This window comes from Desmodus rotundus, chromosome 7, assembly GCF_022682495.2.
Source record: "Desmodus rotundus isolate HL8 chromosome 7, HLdesRot8A.1, whole genome shotgun sequence".
NCBI lineage: Eukaryota > Metazoa > Chordata > Mammalia > Chiroptera > Phyllostomidae > Desmodus > Desmodus rotundus.
The window spans coordinates 117,986,603-118,007,850 of NC_071393.1; the positions used below are offsets into that span (position 1 = coordinate 117,986,603).

At 55.5% G+C, this 21,248-nt stretch overlaps 1 protein-coding gene across 1 annotated transcript; it reads right to left on the reverse strand.

Moving 5' to 3' along the window:
* Positions 1 to 13,108: 13,108 nt before the first annotated feature.
* On the reverse strand, positions 13,109 to 20,955 carry ZDHHC22 (zinc finger DHHC-type palmitoyltransferase 22). The gene is made up of 3 exons (XM_045201917.3): positions 20,863 to 20,955; positions 18,486 to 19,034; positions 13,109 to 13,761 (listed from the first exon to the last, which is right to left on the reverse strand). Exons 2-3 carry the CDS (start codon positions 19,009 to 19,011, stop codon positions 13,496 to 13,498), a joined length of 792 nt encoding a protein of 263 aa, XP_045057852.2. The 5' UTR covers positions 19,012 to 19,034; positions 20,863 to 20,955; the 3' UTR covers positions 13,109 to 13,495.
* Between the last annotated feature and the right edge of the window lie 293 nt (positions 20,956 to 21,248).

The following is a 21,248-nucleotide window of genomic DNA, read 5'->3' on the forward strand; positions in this document are numbered from 1 at the left end:
CACCCCCGGGAAGGATGTTTCTGTGCATCTGATAAGGAGTCTCTTAGGTTGATTTAACATTATTTCTCAGGTAGTCCCAGCCTCCCTGGAGGTGGTGGCACTTTGTGAGGACATTTTTCAGGGCCCAGCCTTCTGGCTGTGACCTTTCATCCGCACCGGCAGAGAGATGAGTGATGAGAAGTGGTCAGGCTGGGCAACAGAGCAGCCGGAACGGCGGGGAGGGAGACAGCAGGCAGCAGAGCTGATCCTGCTGCCACGGTTCCCGCTATCACGAGAGGAGGAGAGTAATACTTTGCTGTCCACGTGGCATCCCGAGATTACAGTGGAGTGCAAAAAAAAATGACTCGAGGGTTTCAAAATTGCTCCGCAGAGCCAGGCAGCCTCCTTGCCCAAAACCCAGCAATGGAACGAATACGAGCGATGGCATTCCACCCCTTGGGGTTGTCATTTGCTCGGAATAATCAAGACTATCTTTTACCAAAATCTCATTTACAGCTAATGGGAAGAGAGGACATCCCAATCCATCCTCCGACTGGGCTGTTGCAAGGAGTTATTCTGTAGGCCCAAGTACGCTGGCTTTTTCTTCTCAGAATTGCTCCGTTTTTCTTAGAACACGTGGCCCTCCTATCTCTTTCTTTTTCTGAAGGGTGGTTATGCAAGATGTTAGACAGTCACTTGAAAGAACAGTCTGTATGGTTCCTGCCTCCAATTACAGCAGCTGGAGGAGATGAGCAAGAAAGGGAGAAAAGCCTGTGGAGTCCGAAGTTAACACAGCGAGTGAGTAGGTGGCGGCTGTCAGGAAAGGATGGGGAATAAAGGCTGAAAACGGGATCGGAGGCCAGCCGGCGTGAGGGCCCCTGTCAGGCTGCATGATTAGCGAGTGGAACTAGGCCTTCAGAGTGGCTTGAGAGGCTGAGAGTAAAAATAGCTGCCTTTAATTTTCCTAAAGACTCAGGAATCGCAGTGGCTTTGGAGGAGGGCTCCACAGTTCTGGTAAAAGTCCCTGTAACAGAGGTGGGCCGGGGCCTGTGCTCTCCGGGGGTTACCCATAAGCCTTCCACTGCTGGGTGGGTAGAGGGGAGTGCTTGGCCCGGAACCTGCCCATCGTCTGGGGCTGAGAAAGCACCTGAGAAACCACTACTACTTGTAGATGGTAAAACCGAAATACCCCTAGAGAGAGCTGGGTTGAAATCACCATTCCTGCCCACTCCTTATACGAATCAACAAATTGCCCCCAAGTTGGGAGAAGAGAAGAAGCTTAAAACTACCCACAAATACAAACCTGCATCTTCTGCAGGCCCTGCATCGTGTTGAATGGATGCACGAAAGCCTGGATGCGGAGGTGCGGTCCTCCTAGTGAAGGTTCAAGTCTGACCCCTCTGCTCTCCAGCAAGTCCTCTGGGCTTCTCCTCGAGTGTCACTGGCTTGCTCAGGAAAAGCAAATGAGTGGTCACTTAAGCAGACCACAGAGAGGGAAGGAAGGGCAAGCAGCCCAGGACACCCACAGCCAATGATGAAACTCCAAGTGTGGTTCAGACTGTGAGCTTTTCCCTAGCGGTCCCGGCCCTGCGGCAGACCGCGGGGGCGAGGATAGCTAAGGTGCAAGTCTCTTTTCAAAGTCTCCATGTTGATGCTTGTCTAGTAAAGAGTATTTGGAAGAATGTGCTGCTCTCATTCTTGAAACATTTTCCAAGCCTCGGGTACACTGTGAAGCCACTAAGTTACTAGTGAGCCAGTAAGTCCCTCGTGCTGCTGTGTGTGTTAGGTTGGGCCACGGTGACGGGGGTGGCCTCCTGGCCCCGCCAGCTGCAGGGGATTGGGAAACGGGAGAGTACACAGTGAGCGAGTGGTAAGTGTCTCTGTCAGTGTGAATTTTTTTTTTTTTTAATCTCAAGAAAAAAGGGCTCTGGGACCCACAGGGTCAGAAGTGAGGCAGCAGCTGACAGCACAGGTCAGCCTCACGGTAAGTCCCACTCTGGAGACCTTTCAACAGCCTCAAACGTGTGGTCCCAACCACTCTGTTTTTCACGCACACACACCCCCTCAAACTTGCATTATTCTCAAACCCTGATCATTTCTACTTGGGAAAGTGTTCAGGAGTCCTGAAGTGTACCTGACCAAACATTGTCTTTGTGATTCCTCAGGATAACAAATACATAAAGTTGCCAACACATTTCTGTCCCAGGTGCTGGCCTGGTTGTAGAGTGTGAAATGGCAAAGGACACAGCATGGCCCCTGCTCACATTCCAGTGGGAGGCAGCAATGACCATCAGTCAGCCAGTCACCCCCTGGATGGTCCCAGTCTCACTGGGTCTTACACGTCTAAAGTTGGGTGTGCAAGCCGGTTAAAGTGGCACATCCTACTCGTTTCATGTTAAAGATTAACATTCTAATAACCTTTGGGTTTAGCATCCTTTGATTAGGGTAAGAGTCCTTAAGGTTAGTTAGTTAAACTAGTAGTTGAGAACAGAAGTGTTGATATAGGCTCAACATATTAATTAGTTGATAAGTTCATCTCAACACCCAAACACACCAGTGGAGAGTTCTCAGAAGTGGATTATCCTGTTCAGCGACTCACCGTCAGACTTCTGAGCTCATCCACGGCAGCACCTGTGTCTGCCTTCCCCCGCTAGCCCCCCGCGGCTGCCAGCTGAAGCATTCACACAACCTCGAGCACGAGCACCTTCCTAAGAATTGCAGTAGGACCTGATCCTGTCCCTGGCAGCACCAAACACTTACTGACGCCCAAGACCTACAGAAGATCGCATGTGGTCCCAGCCCTCACAGCTCAGCCCCGAGACACAACTCCCAGGGAAAGCAGAAGCTCAAGGTAGTATGGCCCGGTGCCCAAGGCCAACTCCGGACCAGAGTTGGAGGAGTGCTCCAAAGCCTCGAGAGGAACCCAGGGCCAGTTGAGATTCAAGCTCAGCTTTGGCGGTGGAGTTTAGGCAAGCTGGGAGGATGGGAACAGCATTTTAGCCAAAGGGAAGAACATGAGGCATCAGGGTGAAGTGGAAATATCATGGCTTTGGATCTGGATCCAGTTTCTGTGTGATCCTAGCAACTTAGATCACTTCTCTGGGCCTTGTTTCCTCATTTGTTAGGTTACCACCTGCTCAAAGGTGACTGTGCCATGATGCGGACAGTGTCTGTCTAGAACAGGGGCCTTGCATGGCAGGCGCTCTGTTGAGAGCAGTAACCATACAAACAGTAATCATAGGGTTGTTTCCGCCGTCATTTGAGGGCTGAGGACAGACCAGCTGAGCTGGCCTCGCCTCAGTCCAAGGTCAGTCTTTCACTTTGTACTTACAGGCAGTGAGCAGCCAACCAGCCCAGCTCTCTGTGGGCGTCCTACACCCTGCTGCACCCAGAACAGAGCCCCTCCTTGGAACACACCCTCAGAGTACTTGGCAAGCACGCTCTCCCCAGGCTGTCCCAGGCCTCACCCCTCTTCAGGGCTATTCAGCCAGGGGGTGGGGAGCTATTGCTTGTCTGCCCTGTCCTAGCCAGGACCCTTAATCTCACACCCGGCCCAGCCTCCCACAGGCGCAAACTCTTCTCCACACCTGTATCTGGTGAATTCATCAATCCCCACCTTGCTCATGTTACTGCCCTCCTCAGGCACCTTTGCGGCTGAAGTTCTAGCCTAGGCTGCACAGTGGAAGCCTCGGGGACCTCTTAAAATCCCGATGCCAAGGCCACACCCAGACCGACCAATTCTATCAGATTCTCTGGGAGGTAGGACCTCTCTCTACCCAACTCCCACCAGTAAAATTGAAAACTCCTCTGGTGACTGCAAGTGTGCAGACAAAGCTGGCAACTACTACAACGGCTCCCTCCTGTGGGACTGGGATTGGACTGGGCTTGCGCGGGGACTAGCCCACACGATACAGTAAGTGTGACTAGCAGCATCACCACCCCCCTGGAAGCTTGTGAGAAATGCAGAATCAAAGGCGCAGCTGATTGGAGTCCGCATTTTACCAGATCCCCAGGTGACTCCCACACACTGTCAAGTTTGAGAAGCGCTGACACCAGCTTTTACTGGATGCTCACGGCGGTCCACATGCAATGCCAGGTGTTTTACACTCACCGTCTCGTCTCATCCTCGCAGTCTCTCAGCTATTAGCATCCCCTCTGACACACAAGGAAGCACCTGCCATTCCTTTGACAAATCCTTACTGAGTACCTACTAAGTGAGAGGCTCGGTGCTAGAGACTGGGGATCAAAAATGGCTCCCCCCTGCTGGAGAAGAGCTCAGAGGCCAATGGGGTGTGAATGTCAACGTCAGCACTTACCAGCTGTGTGTTCCCAGGAGACTTTCTTGGCCTGAGCATCAGGGTCCTCTTCTGCAGATCTGGGCTAGTCAACGCACAGGACTCATGATTCAGTGAACTTCCCTAGGCCAAGTACTCTCCACACGGCCTGGATCTGGCACAAGCCCAAGAATGGTCGCTATTGTTATAAATAAAAATATTCCCAGGTGATAGGGAGGCGGTGAAGGGGGGGTACAACAGTCCCCGTTGGTACCTGTGGAAGAATGGCAGGGTTGAAAGTGAGGTCCTCAGGGCTAAGGGGGTGACGCACGGGAGCCAGGTAAGGGGGATCCGGGTATGCACAAGGCTGCTCTGTCCTGGCTCTCCCTGACTCCACTTGCCAGGATTAGGCTGCTTCTCCCCACTTTTCTGCAATGTAGATGAGTCTAGGATGAGACCACTATTAGCAAGCAGCACGAGTCTGGGGCCAGCTCTCACCCTTTGTCTCCCGAAGCTCTTTGCGGCTCTGCGAGGCAAGAGACCTAGCAGCCCCTTCAACTGGGGCTTGTTTTGCCCTAGGTCCTCCGGGGCGCTCCAACCTTTGTAGGGAGAGCACAGGCGCAGGGACTGCCGGGCGCATGGCCCGGCAGCGCCCCCATCCGGCGGAGCGAGCTACAGCAGCGGGCCCTAGAGGGTGCTGGGGTGCCACGCACGCGCGCGCCGCCACAACGCACCTGGATTGGTGGTTGAGCCCCAGCCCCACGCGTCCCTTGTCCCACAGGGTGGGACCTGGCAGTGGAATTACGGCCCTGGCGCGCGCGGGGGCCTGAGGAATCAATTTAGGGGGTTCGTGTTCCTCGGAGGGCACCATTGTTCCCTGTAATTTAATTTTCTCTCCTGAAAGCGTTGCTAATTAAGTCCTTTCTCCGGTGAGCCGTCGCTTCGCCTCCCGCCCCTCCCCCCCGCCTCCGGCTCCCCTCTGTTTATTAATTATCCAGCACGTGCGAGGGACCTCTCAGCTTCAACTGCCAGGCTCGCTCAGGTGGATGGGCCTTGCTGCCCGCTCAATTGGCCGCTGTCCTGGCTTGGATCGCAGAGCTCTCTCTGCACCTGGACCTGGCAAGCAATCCTTACAGACTAAGTAAAAGGCAGGATGGCACTTCCCCTGCTGCTGGTGACCTCTGCTGGCTAAGAACCCATCAAAATCAAATTCATGTCATTTCACCTCCTCTGCCTTTCCATCTCGCAAATCATACACCTCCCTGCCTTTTCTCTTAAGCTCTATTCCTGCCTTCCCTCCTGCTGTCCACAGCACAATGCCCTCAGCAGGTCTTCCAGACTGGGCCCAGTGGCTCGTGAAAGGTGGCACGGCATATTTATGGCATAGCCAGGACTAGAGCTCAGATCTTCTGAAACTTAGTCGCTCAGAGATCACACACTCAGAAGCCTCCAGGGACCCTACTGGTTGGGGAAGAGGGTGACTCGCTCTATGTAGGACAATCGGGAGAGGTGGAGTCTGTGGCAAAGTAGAACAAAGTAGACCTCCCCTTTGGGGGAAGTCATTCAAACCATGTGCTCCACTGAAGGCCAAGAGTGTCCAGTTCTTGATAAGTCTAAGATCCAATGATGGCAGTGACTTGTCCAGGGTCACACAGGGAGTCAGCAGCAGAGCCAGTGGCCACTCTGGACTCATCATACAGCGATCTTTCCAAGATGCCACTTACAGGACGGGGATAGGTGCTCTCCCCACTCCCCCCACCCCCCACCAGTTCTGCCCATCAGAGGCCTAGTTTCTGCCTCATGCTGGAGGAGTTACCCAGGCTGGCACTGCCCCCCCCCACTAATGCAGGGGCCCCATCCCTTTCAGAGTCCCCTCAGCTCCCCCCAGAGAGTGGCCTTGGATACCACTCTCTCCTCTGCATCTAACACTTCCCATTCAGACCACTTCAGGCCCAGCCCTCAGCTGTTAGGCAGGAAAAGAGCAGCTCAAGCCAATCCCTCCCAGAATTTGAAAGGAGGAGTTGGGGGTGGAATGGGGAGCAATGCTATTTTTAAGGAGATATTAATGGTGGGGATTTCAGGTATCATAACCAAGCCAGAATGGGGGCATTCAGGGGCAGGGCCTCTGGGGCGGAGCCCACACAGGACCTGCCTCTTCTCTGGAAGGTCTCACAGTGCCCCAGCGCCTGCTCTCCTCTCCGCTGCTCTGGGCTCCGGGTTCCAGGTCAGTTCCCTGCTTCCAGCCTGCAGAGCTTTGTACTGAGGCTGCCTTCAGTGGAGGGGGAGGGGCACTGACATGCAAACCCGCAGGCCCAGCCATCCCTGTGGCTCCTGCAGAGGCTCCTCTTTTCCAGCGGCTTCTCTGGAGGAGCTGTGGCAGATACTTTTCTCCTTTAAGGTTCTTCAGTGCCCCTGTCCTGGTTTTGGGGGGTGGCTGTGCTCAGCCCTCTGACCATGTCTGGTCCCCTCCTGTAGGTGCCCTGACACTGCCTGGGCAAGCAGCAGCCTAGAAAGAGCTCCAGTCTTGTTCTCTGGCTGGGCATCTTGTTCTCTGGCTGAGCGCTGAGGTAGGGTCCCCAGCCTGGACTGTCCTCAGGCCTCCACAATCAAGATCTGAAAGGAACCGCTTCACACAAGGCAACTTGCCCATTACCATCCGCCTGGGAGGAGCCAGATACACACCTCGTACACCCTGAAGCCAGCCTCTTTTCACCTGCAGAGTCACCTTCAGCAGCTGTGAAAGCTGCAGAGGCTGAGCCTAGTTCCCTTTTCTGTACCCCCTAGAGCCTACTGCATAATAGGTGCTCAATAAACATCTTGAATGAATGAATCAGTCAGTGACTTAATGAATGAAAACTCAACCCCTTGTAACTTTTCAGCAGGAAATTGATTGGGTGTCTAGGGTCTGCATTCAAAGGATAAACCTGGAAGTAGGCAGCCTGGGTTTGAATCCCAGCTCTGCTGACTACTAGCCATGAGGCTTTGGGCAAGTTCCATAAGCTCTCTGTGCCTCAGTTTCTTTACCTGGAAAGTGGGGGGAGTAACAAAGCATACCGCAAGGATTGCTATGAGGATAAATAATTACTACAGGTAAAATGTGTGTATGACAAGGGCCTGGCATGGAGTGAGTTCAGTAAGTGTTGGTCTTTATTACTCGTGGTAGAATGACAGAGGCCACATTGCGCCCTACACTAGGTGCTAGGTGTGGGGGAAACCAGAGGGTTCCACCATCGCCTTTCTTACCTGCCAAGGTTTACAGTAGGACAGACAGAACCCTCACAGGAGGGAGGCAGTCAGAGCGGTGGGTTGCTGCCGAGTGTAGGGAAGACTCCCCCAGGGGCTGGACCTGGGAGACAAGGCCCTGTGGGACGTGGGATGGGGAGGGCCAGGACAGGCTGAGGCTGAAGGAAGAGGCATATTGGGCCACCAGGTTATGATGCTGCAGGTGCCCACCTGGGTGCAGAGGGCCTCGCCAGTCAGGGTGGGGACTGTACAGCGTGAAATGTTATCCCCATGTTTCAGAGTCTTCAGCCTTTCAACTCGACTCCAGCTCCTGGAAGTTGTCTTGGTAGAAACAGTTTCCTTCCAACCCCGTTCACTGAAGCTGTGTGGGAAGGAAAGACAGGGAGCTCCCAGAAGCCAGTCTCAGGACCCAAAGAGAGAGGTCTAGGGGCTCTGATGTCCCCAGGCTGATTCCCCGGGGAATGAACATGACCCCCTGCCTGTGGTCTCTGACCTGGAGAACCCTGCTGACCATTAGAAAAACTAAACGTCAATCTGTACTTGACTCACCCAAGAGGAACCACCTTGAACGAGGGTGAGTCAGGGTTTTGTGAGAAGTGATGAGCAGGGGAGGCAGGGTTCATGGGCAGTGTGGCTGCAGCAGGTGTACCCATGTCCCCAGCACTCCTAAATGGAGACTCGCAATCCCAGAAACCGCCTGCCATCCCTGCCTCTACCCAGTCTCTCCTACCCCTACTCCCACGCATGGCCCTGCTTTTCTGCCTGGCCAACTCCTATTCATCCTGCATGACCCCAAGGGCTGCTCCTCTGGAAAGTCTTCCAGCCTACTCTCAGCCAAGTGAGTGCTCTCCTCTGGGCTTCCATAGCTCCCTGTTCTTCTCCCTCCCATCAGCCACTGAACCACACCCTCTGCAACTGGTCCTTTTCCCTCTGGGCTCCCCAAGGTCAGGCAATAGGTCTCCTTCATCTTTGAATTCCTGGTTCTTGGCATCAGGCCTGGCATCAAGTCAGCATCGATGAATGTTTGAGGAATGAATAGAGGAGCTGGGCCAGCACCACCCACAGAGAGGAACGAGGGCAGAAGCAGAGGCCGACATCAAGGCAGCTGGGCTACCCAGACAACCCCTGCCCCTCCAGCAGGCTCACCCTGGTGGGTGACCGGGTCCAAGGTTCTGCCGCCCCTCTAAACCATCTCAGGCAGCACAGGACACAGCATCCTTGCTCCCTGCCCATGCCCTCCTTTTCTCCCCGGCAGGAGGGGCTGCCTCCCTGAGAGCATGCCCAGAGACAGGGCAGGAGGTGATAAGGGGAGCAATGAGCCCAATTGGAGGGCACAGGGCACAGAGAGGAGCCAGGGCACTTAGAGGACCAAATACATAAAGTGACAAGGACAACCATATTCTAAGGGAAAGAGATTTGCTAAAAGAAGGCCCCTGGAACCTACGGACTGGCTTCGTTATAGGAGAGGAGGGTGTGGCTCAGGTCCCCTGGAGCCAGCCTCTTCCCGAAGCTCCTTTCGTTCCTGAACCCTAGAGTATGGCAGTTCATCTTTTGCCTAATCCGACACTAGGACATGGGCCAAAGCAGGTCTCCCACTTTCCAGATAGGAATATTAAGGCACTGGGGAGCCAAGCGTTTCACTCTGTCTGATGCAGGGTGTGTAGCCAGAGGACCCGAGACCTCTGTGGCCACAGGCAGATGGTTCTGCTCAGCCTGGGAGGTCAGACAGCTGTGTGGCAAAGTACAATGTGCCCGTCGCCCTGAACCCCTTCCTCCTGGCAAAGCTGCAGAGCATCGTTAAGAATGACGTCATCAACTAGCAACTAGCGAACCCGTGACACAGGAGAGTGCTTGGTGGGCCCTGAGCCCTAGGGTCATGGTCTTCTCCCTACCACAGTGCTCCTGAGGGCCTGTCCTTTGAGGTCACCCTGATCGCTTTGTCTCAACGCTCAGAACCACCTTGGGCCCTGACCCCAGCAACCCACCGGTCACACTCCCTGTCTGTGAAGACACTCTGACACCCTCTGCTCCCGACCTGACCCACAGCCAGCGTTCCCACCCAGACCCTGGTCCCGTCACTCAAATCCTCAATAAAGCCTCTTACTGGGTCCCTCCCATTTCCACTCCAGCTGCCAACGCTCCACTTCCTGAAATCTAGCTCTAACCACGTAGCTCTTGCTCACAACATTCAACGGTTCCCTCTTATCTGTCGAATTCACTGCCGACCTCTTACTTGGCATTCAAAGCCCTCTTCTCCAGTCTCATCTCAGCCTTAACTCCCTCTTGCCTCTCTGTGATGTCCCCTACGTGCGTTGTTTCGTGACCACTCCGAGGCGCCAGACCTGTTCCTTCTGCCTGGAAAGCCCAGCCGGTCTGTCTCCACCTTGGAGACTTCAAACACCCTTCCAGGCCCCTGCACAGGAAGTCGCATGTGCCGTCCTCTGAGCTCTCCTGGGAACCTCCCCTCAGACGTGAGCCCCTTGAGGACAGAGCTGTCCCATCCGTCTGCTAGCCCCACAATGTGCAGAGAACAATGAGGGCTACATGAGGGGTGTAGGAGATGCGCAGTGAGAACAAGCTCAGAATCTGTGTATTCATCAGGTCAATATTTATTGGACACCTACTAGATGCCTACCCCCTGCATGGCATCTGGGATACAATAGTGAACAAGACAGGCCTATCTGCCCTGTGGAGTGTAGAGAGACAGCCCATGTTTTAGAATGTGCTGAGCACTGGCTGAGCACTAGGGGATTAGTCACAGCTCTTTCATCCCTCCCCACCTGCCCCTGCATATCAGGGGGCTGCTGCCCAATGGTGTGTGTTCAGGGAATGCAGCCCCTGGCCTAGGCTGAAGGTTCATCAACAGCCCAAACAGAGTCAGCACTTTCTCCATCAGCCCGGGGCCTGCACATCTTTAAGGTGCATCAGAGGTCATGCCCATTCACTTGCTCAGGGACCACTCCCTGCAGGGCTCAACCCGCTCCTGGCTGTTGCAAGGGCTGGGCAGCCCACAGGCTCCAGGTGTGGTAGGTAGGGACTGAGAGGGCAGGGGTCTCTGGCTGATCCTCAGGGGTGGTCATCTCTGGCTGTGTTGGAGGAACAGGTAGCCTCTTCATTCTCCCCCGCCCTGTCCTCAGACATAGAGAGAGGTGGGAGGAGGGAAAAGTGGGAGAAGAGGAAGTAAGTCCCGGGGTTAGCCAGTCCATCCCTGGTCCCATGGGTTCACAGACCCCAGCACTGTAGACCTGCTGCCGACCAGGGCTGATATCCGCACACTTCTCAGCCACACAGCACAACCCTGACCCATCACAATGGACGCTGCTGAAAGTCTGGGGCAGGGGCCTGGGGGTGCCACACAGATGCCCTTTTATTGCTGGATTGTGGGGTGAGCCAGGGCCCCAGGGGAGGAGCAGGAGCATCTGAGGCAGCAGCAGTCTAGACAAAGATGATGTACCGACTTAAGCAGAAGTATTTTTGACACTTACCTTAAATATTTTAAGAGCTAGTATGACTGCATCAGTGCATTGCAGCCCTGCTACCAACCTCAGTACCCATGTGACCACGTCAAATCCGATTTAAAAACCACATATTTTATTGATGTTCTTTATCGACAATACAGGGCCACGTATACAAATGCTACTCGAGTCCCACACCTGGCAACCTTCCCACCCCATCACCCTTCCCCCTACACACTGCCCAATCTGCCCGGAGACAACCCCCTGCCCCCCATGTCCAGCCTCACAGGGCTGAGGCTCCAGGAGGCTGTGAATGGCTGTGCTGGCTTCCAGGCTTGAGCTTTGCGGTCAACAGAGAGCCAAGGCCTGGTTCACCCAGGGTCTCTCCCCCATCCTTCCACTCCCACCACCTAAGCACGGCTAGGACTGGGGTGAGGATGCCCCTTGTGACTCCTCCATCCAGGCAGCCTGGGCTCTCCTTCAGCCCTTCCTGCCCCATCCTTTCCCTCCACATGACCTTCCCTGCTGACCACCGAGATGGCAGAGGCACCATTTTTCTGGGGGTGGAAGGCAGTGCATGGGGGCAGTGACAAGATGCCCCCGATGGCAGGGATCTCATTGTCTTCATCGCCACTGGGAGTCAGTGCCCAGAAGAGCACTTAGCTGGCACTAAATAGATAAGCACATGTAGGACGCATGAATGAAGGAATAGGGGAGGGAGGTTAATCGGGTGGAGCCATTACTACTGTAGTCCTCTAGGGGGCGTGAAGCAGGACCAAGGTAAAGTCCTTTCAAGGTCTGCTCAAGAACTCAGGGTGATGTGTGGCAACAGCTGGGGTCACCATGGTCACCAGCTGGACACTGTAGAGTGTGGGTTTCAGCCCTCCTGCCTGCATGGATGGCTGATTGACCTTGAGATCCAGTCAGGAGAGGGCACATGTGTTGTTCCCGCTCCCTTATATGTCCCAGGGGTCTGGTCCTCTGGGTTCCAGAACACACAGCTGTGTCCCTGTTCAGAGCCAGTCAGATAAACAGGGCTGGTCTGGCCATTGCACCCCTCCTCTCTGGTCTCCCCCTTCCACAGCTTCAACTCTCCCAATCTCACCCTTCTGAGTTGAGCATGCCCTTCAAGCTCTGCTCTCCCCACCACTGTCCCTGCCTGCCTCTGAACTGCTCCGCCTCCCTGTCCTCCAATGCCAACCCCCTTAACTAGCATTAAAACTCAGGTAGACTTCTCCCTCCAGAAACTCTCTCCTGAGCGGCTGGGTGGGGTCCTAAAAGTTCGCATCGTGATTTTCAGACTCCTCCCTGCCCGGTCCATCCTCCATGAAAGCACACAACTCACAGGCACCTCTACAGATCCTGCCTCTGGGCCCGGCAATCACAAAGAGGACTCCAGAATCTTGGGATGGGAGGAGACGTTCCCTTCCCTGACCCTATGCAGAGAGTTTCTCCATGGCATGCCTGCCGAGCTGCTGCTGGGAAACCTCCGGGCTAGTGGCACTCACAACCCCACGGTCCCCAGGCAGACGTTCTAACATGGAGCCACTTTAGTTTCCAGAAAGTCCTCAATGCAGGGAAGAAATGAACCACTCACCTCTCTCATTCTCATTTTCCCCAAATATCCCAGTGCCCAGCCTCTCTGTGACCCTCCTTCCCCTTCCCTAAGCATTCCTTTCTCTCTCTCCCTCTTCCTCTCTCTCTCTCTCTCTCTCTCTCTCTCACATGTCCTCTTCTATATGCTTCTGTAGTCACGTTCCTCTATCATTTATCAGTATGTCCCCTTTTCTTCTCCCTTCTCTTTGCCTTCCCAGCATCTAGCAAAGGCAGGAAGCATGCCAGGGAAAGAAAGTATCCAGCCAGGTCCTGGACTGGGCTTGGGTGGCCAGCAGGGGCAGAGTACACAGCAGCTGGAAATCCCAGACCATTGGCTGCTGTGTCCCAAAGAAAGGTCTTGAAAGTTGGGGGTGGGTGGTGTGAGCAGCAAGCTACTGAGTTCTTTTTCCTTCCCATTGCCTATAGTTCCACAGAGGGGACGAGGACACCCCCCCTCCTTTCCCAACCTTCCTGGCAGTTGGCAGAGCAGACTTGGTAATTTTAAACATTTTGTAATTTTAAACATCTTTGCCAGACTCCAGGTCCCAGGGAGCAGCCTCCTAGCAGCAAGAATTCACTCCCCACTCCCAAAATGGGGCTGACAGAAAGAGCTCTAGCACGTGGCAATTATGCCACGTGCTAGATATGGTAGGGGGCAGATGAGCTGGGCCGAGGGGCAAGCCAGGGATCCCAAGGAAAAGAAACCAAAGCAGTGGCCTCCTAACAGCCACCTGGCTGGCCTGTGGGGACGGTAAAAATGCCTGGGGGACCTCATGTTCCTCCTTGTCACGATCCACCAGCCAATGTTTTCTCTCTGTGCCCCAGTGGGGGATGGATGCTAGGACATCACCAGCCATAGGTTGTAGTGGGTCATGGGTGGAGACAAGGGTACCATGGTCTTGTGTTCAGGAGGAGTCAAGACACAGAGAGAAACGCTGGGAGTGCCCGCTACTTGTCCCGCTGCTTGTAGCTCTCACCTCCCACGTTGAACATGGGGACCAGCAGGCCCAGCAGCCACCTCTTCCCAAACACCTCCTGTAAGTTCTTGCGCCACGGCCGGGCCCTCACTGCTACCCCCTTCCGCACCTGGTGGCGGGTCTGACCCCGCAGGATCAACAGCAGCTGATGGCAGCAGAAGCCGGCGCAGGCCAGGCCGATGGCAAACCAGAGGTAGAGCATGAGGATGACGAACATTTCAGAACCGAGGACAGCTCCTGCAGGGGAGGGGGCGGGGAAACACCAGAACTGCTTTACATCCAGGCCACGTAGGGGCCTGCCATCGCTGCAGGCGCTTTCCGCTGCGAAGGGAGGGAGATTGATGAGACTGAGTCTACATTTTATAGCAATCTCAGCACTTCAGCGAGGGAGAGAAAGCATAACTAGTTGCCCTAACTTTTTCTTAGCGCTGATGACTCCTGAGGCCAGAAATGGACTGGGGATGTCAGGAAGGACGCTTCTTTGGGCAGAACCTAGACATGAACGTGCCCTGAACCAGACATGCCTGTCTTTCTCCCTTCTCTTTCTGCTCTGGAAACAGGAAGAGGGATTTTTCTCAGGAGGCAAGAGGGGTGAGCTGAGGATCTTAGAGAGGGAGCCGGTGCCTGGGCAGCTGTCTAGACTGAAGCATCTTCCCCCCGTGGAGCTGGAAGCATGGGGCCGGGCGGAGGGGGGGGGAGGCACTCAGGAAAGTGACAGCATGATGGAGAACGGTGCCTAGTCATCAGGAAGAACAAGTCCCAAGCTCCCAGGGCAGCGCAGAGCTCTGAGTTAGAGAATATTTCAGTCATTAATGTTAACAAGGGGATGCTGGGCCACCAAAACATGTCACATCAATCAGAGCTTGCTGTGGCTGAGAGAGGCACCCAAGGTCATTAGTCCAGCCCCTTGCCTTGGGCAGAACCTCCTGTTAACTCCTCTAGACAAGTTCTCTCTGTTACTAGTTTTTAAACATTCACTGAGTGAGAGATTCCACACTCCTTCAGAGTTGGGGTGGTCAGTCCAGGCTAAGTTCAAATCTCCCAGCTCTGTGGTCTCACAGAAGTCTCTTAACCTCTCTGAGTTGTAGTTTGCTCATGTGTAAACTGGTCCCATAGGGTTGCATGATTCAGGAAAAGTGTGTGTGAAGTGGCCAGTTTTCTGGTTCACACTCAGCGCAGTGCTCCCTGCTGAGGGTCATTCACAGATTAGAAGACTATACCCCAAAAGTTCTCGACTTCCTCTCCTTAGACCATCCCAGGGCTTGCAGGCACCTACCTTGACCTGCCCAGCAGCCAGGGCGGTGAACCCAGGAGAGAATTCGGGAGCCCTCCTCAGCTCGTCTTGTCCTGCAGGGCACGCCCACCACCACCTCCCCCGGGTGCTGAGGTACCTTTCCAGACACTTCACCTTACAACCTCTTTGACCTCTGAAAACATCAGCCATATCCCTCCCTTCTCCGGCCGCCCCTGTCCCCAGTCTACCTCCTTCCCGGTCTCCCAGGCTCCAATGTTCAGACCCCTGAGGGTTGGGCTTTTCAAATGTGTCCAGCCTGAGCGGTGGCATTCTCAGCCACCAGGAGGATGCGGGCCTGGTTCGGCTTTGCTCACCAGCAGCCTCCTCTTGCCCTCAGCCCTAGGAGCTTTGATAGCAGGTTTCTATTTGCAAAGTTGGAGAAAAATAAGTCCATCTGCCCAGGGGATGGAAAGCTCATTCCAGCTGGCAGCTTGAGGGCCCCGTCTGCTGGCTGGGGGCAGCAGCAGGACAGGCCTCACACTGGGCTGTGCCACCCCTCTGACCCACTTCTTCCTGTCAGCACAGGTTAGCTCAGGCAGCCCCATGTGAGATGAAGGGTCCAGGGACCACGGCTCCCGTTGTGCTCCGGGAGAACTGACAGGCCAAGACGGCCCTCGAGCTGGGGCGTGAGGGCATCAGAGCTGTCAGGCGTGGGCCTGCCTTGCATCTCAGCCTCAGGGACAAGCCTGGGCTGATGGAAACTGTTTTCCACGAGCTTTTTTTCTGGCACTAAATCAAGGCATGCAGAAAAGACCTTGTGGCCTTCTCCTGGCCCCTTGCGGCAGCTACCAAAAGCTCTTCTGGGGACCTGCTTTTTCTCGAGGTGTTTGAAGTTGCCTAACCCAGCTGCCTAGGCTCTTTCAACTATCTAATAATAGTTCTGTTTCTTTTAGAAAAACCAGTTTTTCTAAAGGGCCTGAGTAGTCACACCATTCAATCTCTCCTTCCCTGCTTCCCACCAAGCATTTATGACACCTTTGACAGGTCATTGCCTAGCATCTTGAATATACCTTCAGGGACAAGAAGCTCCCTCACTTCCAAAGTGGCTCATTCATCAAGAAACAGCTTTAGAGAGGCAGTGTGGTGGAGTAGAAGGAATATGAGCTCTGGAGGCCAGAAACCCTGAGTCCAAATTTTGGGTTGGAATCATGCTCGCTGTGTGGCCTCAAAGCAACTTAACCTTGCTAACCCTCTGGTTCCTGAGCCTTTGAAATGGAGATGATAGTACTTACCTCACTGATTTGTGGTGAGGATTAAATGAAATGAGACCTGCACAGTGGGCAGCACATAATAGGTGCTCAACAGACATTAATCCCCTTTCCCTTCTACTGGGCTTTCTGGTGGCATCTTCCCCGCTGGTGTACTTATACAAATGCCATGACCCAGGTCAGATGGCATCATCTCCTAGGTGAGAAGAACGGGGCTCAGAGAGGTGACACAACCTGGACAGATCGCACAAAGACCAAAGAAAAGACAACTTCTAAAATCCACCTGGCCAGCCTCCTACCTCTTTAGCATCAGCTGAAGGCCCATGGGCAGCAGCAACCAGAAGACCTCTTCCACTTCTAACTCACAGGGCCCACACTCCCAGCCATCCCATGCTCTGGTGGCAGATACGACTCAGCGACAGTACCACAGTTGGGGACAAAAAGTACCACAGTTGGGAAATAATAACTCAATCTAGCAAAGAAGTTGGGCCTTCTGACTCCCTTCTGGCCTCCTGAGCAGATGAGATAGGGAGAGCCCTCAGCCACCTGGGTTGAGAATCGAGGGGTGGGGGAAGAGATAGGGAGGGAGGTGCTGAAGAGGTGGGGTGTATGTGTTAGGGAGGGGAGACAATAAGGACTGGCAAGGGGAACGATGAAAGGTTGGCAAAAGAGGAAGACAAGATGGGCGAGTTGGAGATTAGAAATCTTGGCCTTCTTTTCCTAGTGGGTACGGTGAGGAGGTAGAAGAAAATGGCACTCATCCTTCTGTTGAAATAGGGACCTGGGCTCCAAGGCAGGCACTTACTGGCTCAGTTCTCCCATCAAATCAAAGAAATAGATCCTTCCTCTTTTCTCTCCTGTCTCCCAAACCTTGAACATATGGGTAAGCCTCAAGCCTGGCCTATCTCAAATCAAACCATTTCAAGGTCCTCCCTTTGGAACCACCCATTTTTATGTGATAAAACCACTTGGAAAAGAACGTGTAATTAGGTTGTCTGGCTCTCCTCTTCCCTCCACCTGCCTATGCTCACACTCCACCCCCTAGCCCGCCCACCTACCCTTCCTCCTCCTGGTTATTTCAGTCCCAGCAGCCTCCTATGCCAGCATCAGAATCCAGAAGGCCCGAGAGCTGAGTTCTGGGCTCAGCTCAGTCACCAGACCTCCAGACAACCCCCCAGCTGGGTCCTTCCTGGGTCTCTGTGTTCCCACTGCCAAATGGCACAGTGGTTCTGTGCCTGCAAAGACTGAAATGATGGCTCCCTGCAGAGTGGAGCAGATTTTTTCTGAATGTCCAGCCCGGGCACATCAAGGCAATCCTGGGTTCTCAGTGGAAGTAGCTGCACACTCTCTTTGTCCCTGAAATGCCAATGGGTGTGGAAATAGGTTGTATTCCTTGTGCTGCTGGAGGGGGGAGGGGCAGGCAAGGGGCTGCTTTGCAGTAGTAGTAAGATCCTGGGCAAGCCACTTATTCCCATCTGAGCCTCAGTTTCTTCATCTAAGAAAGGGAGATGACAACATCACACACACACAGGTGCACACTATCAGTTGTAAGAACCAAGTCCATCAGAGTCCAAGGCCAGGGTAGGAATGGAGAGGAAGGAAATGAGGGAGGGACAAATTTCAAGGCCAGGTAAAGGGGTAAGAACTGCCACCGGGTCCCTCTGGGCCAGGTACCAGGGATCTGTTCTTGGGCACACTATATACAGCCTTCCCCAGGGTGCCCCACTGAGCGCCTCTGTGAAGGCCCTTACAACCGGCCCCTGCCCATGTGAGGGGCTCCTGGAGGCACAGATTCCACACCAGACCTGTGACTCTGTCGTTTGAGGATGGAGCCATCATCCATGGCTGCATCCCCACCACGTTGCCCCTTGCTCAGAGGCATCTGCAGGCTTCAACCACCTGGGAGGGGTCAAACATAATGGGCAGGAGGGCAGAGCTTAGTCTCTTGCTGGGGCTGGCCTGGTACCCTGTGGACCTTATTGTAGTTGGCTGGCAATACCTTTGGAGAGCAAAGGCCTTGGGGTGGTGTGTGAGCAGGACTGGGGTCTAGGCAGAGGGAGGTCATGGCATGGGAGTACCTCCCAGGCTGCATGGAAGGACGGCCAGCACCCAGCCCGCCTGGCACAGAGCAGGTGTATTGCCTGGATCACCACAATACTATGAGCAAATGGACAGTGGTGAGCAAGGAGGAAGTGATGAGGATGGGGGCAGGATGAGAGGTTACCAGGTAAACTACTGCATGCCCAGTTAAATTGCATTTCAGGTAGATAACAGTAACTGGTTTTAGTATGTCTCACACAGTATTTAGGAGATACTTATACGCTAAAAAGTTATGTGTTATTTATCCAAAATTATAATTTAATTGGGCATTCTAGATTTGTTTGTTTTCCAAATCTGGCAAAGTTGGGGTTGGGGGGATCTTTGTACAGGACCCAACCTGCCTCTCAAAGCCCACTCACCAGAGAAGAACTGGCTGATGGAGGTGGGAAGGAGCGTGAGGAAGGCCAGGGGGTGGGCGAAGGAGATGGAAAGGACCGCGGAGATGTAGGCCACGCCCGCCACCATGGAGTACAGGCAGGCCAGGGAGGTATAGAGGCAGAACAGGACGAAGTTGCGCATGTTCCTGCTGCCAATGCAGTTGCCGGTGAAGAAACAGTGATGGTCGTGCCTCAGGGTGACTCTGGCGCACACTCGGCAGAAGTGGGTGCTGGGCGGGGGACATGGAGCTTTCCTGGCGGAGGTCCCCTGGCCAGCGTCCAGGTCGTCGGGGGAATTCTGGATGACCAGGACGTAATTGCCCAGGGCGTTGGTTGAGAGGAACAGGAAGAGTGCCCCGTGGAGCAACGCAGGCGAGAAGAGAGGGGTGGCTGCGGGGTCCTCGCGCATGCTGGGCAGGAAGAGGAAGAGCTGCAGCACGAAGGTCACCAGGGAGATGCACAGGAAATAGGCAGGGGCCACCACGTTGAGCAGCCTCAGGGCCAGCATCTTCGATTACATTCCTAAGGGGCCTAGGGTGAGAGCAAGACTTACTGCGGTGTCCAGGGGGCGCCCCAGGGTGCTCCTCCAGAGCTGTCTGTTGGTCTGGCTCCACGCACATCCTCGCTCTTGGATCCTTCCCTGTTCCTCGATCACCCCTCCTCTTTTTCCTAACCCGGGCTGAGCAGGTTTGCAACCCTGAGACCCCAATGGCCTCTGGGGGTCAGGCTGTACTTCCCGGTGCCCGCTCCCTCGGTTTTTGAGTGACTTTGGCAGCCCCCGGGTGCCCCGGAGCCAGGCACAAGGAGAATGAGGATGGGCCTGTGCGCAGCCTGCAAGGGATGGGGGCAGGGGGTTAGGGTACCGCTCCTTTATTGCAGCGGAAAAGAGCCCAGGTTTGGGGATTCTCCTTCAGACCCCACAGGAAGAGAAGCAAAGGATTTGGGGTGGGGACTGAGGCAAATGGAAGTCCTGCTTCCCCTCCCCTTTCTCAGCTACCACCCCCACTCCATCTTGGGCAGTACTCAGGGACCTCACTGGTAACCTAAGACTCTTTGGAGGTATGTGTGCTTGTGGGTTCGTGATGTTTGGGGGAGGGGGAGGTGTTCCCTGTGTGACTCTATACGTGTAATCTGTGTGTGCCTGGGTGTCTGTGTTTGTGTATGTGTATATCTGTGTACACACAAGCAGACGCTGCCACCTGGCTTTTAAAAAAATCAATTAAAGCAATCGATACATTCACACACGCGCTCAGGCACCGAGTGGGGTGGGGTGGGGGCAGCCGGAATACCTGTGTCAGCCGGTCTTGGTCAGCCCACCTCTCCACGCCGGCAGCCCTGGCTATTTCTTTGCAAAGAGCGTTTTCATTTGAGACAACGATATTAAAATCCCCCCTTCGCGCCCGCCTCCCGCCTTCCTGGAGCTAGAAACCCAAACAACGCCGATGGCGCCGAAACCCTTTCGGTACCAAGCAGCCCACCCTGGGCTCAGGAGTAAGTGCTCCGCCAGCCTTTCTGCTGCTCGACCCCCGCGGCCCAGCGCAGCCCCTGCCACATCCCCACTCCTCCCGCCCCCTCCCCCCAGCCCTAGTTCCTGCCCAGCTTCGGAGGCCACCGGGAAACAGGATTCTGGTCGCCCGAGAGAACTTTTCTAGGGGCTAAGGAGAGGAGAGCCCGAGGCGCGAGAAAAGTTCTGGGAAGGCTGCTGCACCCTGGATGGGCAAATGCCACGGGGCCTTCATCCAGGCTGTCCCGTCCTATTGGGCGACCCATCATCACCTTGGAGTCCCCTCTGAAGGTGCCAGTGCTCCCGGGGACCGCAGCCGCCTGGGAACCGCGCCTCTCTCCGCGGCAGGGGCCCAGAGCGAGGCACCTTCAGGGGTGGTCGCTGGGGGCCCAGCCCTGCCTCTGGCCACGCGCTCCCGAGGGCTGCAGCGGCGCTGTCCACCCCGGAGAGAGCCCTCGGCCCCCGGCTCCGGGGAAGCAAGTGTCTTCCCCACGCCGGTCGCCAGGGGGGCGCAGGAGCAGCCTCCAGATGCGCCGCGGCGCCTGGAAGGCGAAGGGCTGGGGCTGGGGCTGGGGCTGGGGCTGGGGGAGTGAGCAGCGTTCCACTGGCGGCTGCGGCCCGGGCCCTGCGACAGAGGAGAGACTACGAGACCGCCGGTGCGGCCGGTGGACGAGGGGAGCTGTCCGTTCAGCACTGGAGCCAGCCTCGCCCGCGGTGGGAGGCACCGCGGGAGCCCTAGAGAGGCAGGCAGCACAGGCAGCCGCCGGCTTCTCGGCCACCGCCTCCCGGACGCCCGGGAAGCCGCCCCCTGCGCCGCCGCTGCACCGCCGCAGAGGGGTGGGGAAAGGAGCTCACCCAGCTCTAGTCGCGGATAAGAGGAGCCCTGGACGCCGACTCTCGCCCTCCCCGAAGCTGCAAAGTTGTGGGCTCGGCCCCGCTGGCTCGCAGCCTCCTCACGATTCGCTTCGGGGACTGGGCAGGTAGCGGGGGTGTGGAAAGGGAGCGGGCAGCTGTGGTCCTCCCACTTGGGCGCCGGCGAGTGGGGGCCAGGAAGCGGCGGGTATGGCAGCTGGGTACCCCCCCAACCCTCGCCACCCCTTCCTTCCCTTCTGGGGGCGGCGCTCTGGCCACCCCTCTCAGCATCGTGGACTTGCCCCCCACCCCTCCCCTACCTAGTTCCCTCGGAGCCGGCTGGGGCGCCCTGCCTGACTTCAGCCACCGGTTCCACCTGGGATCTCGAT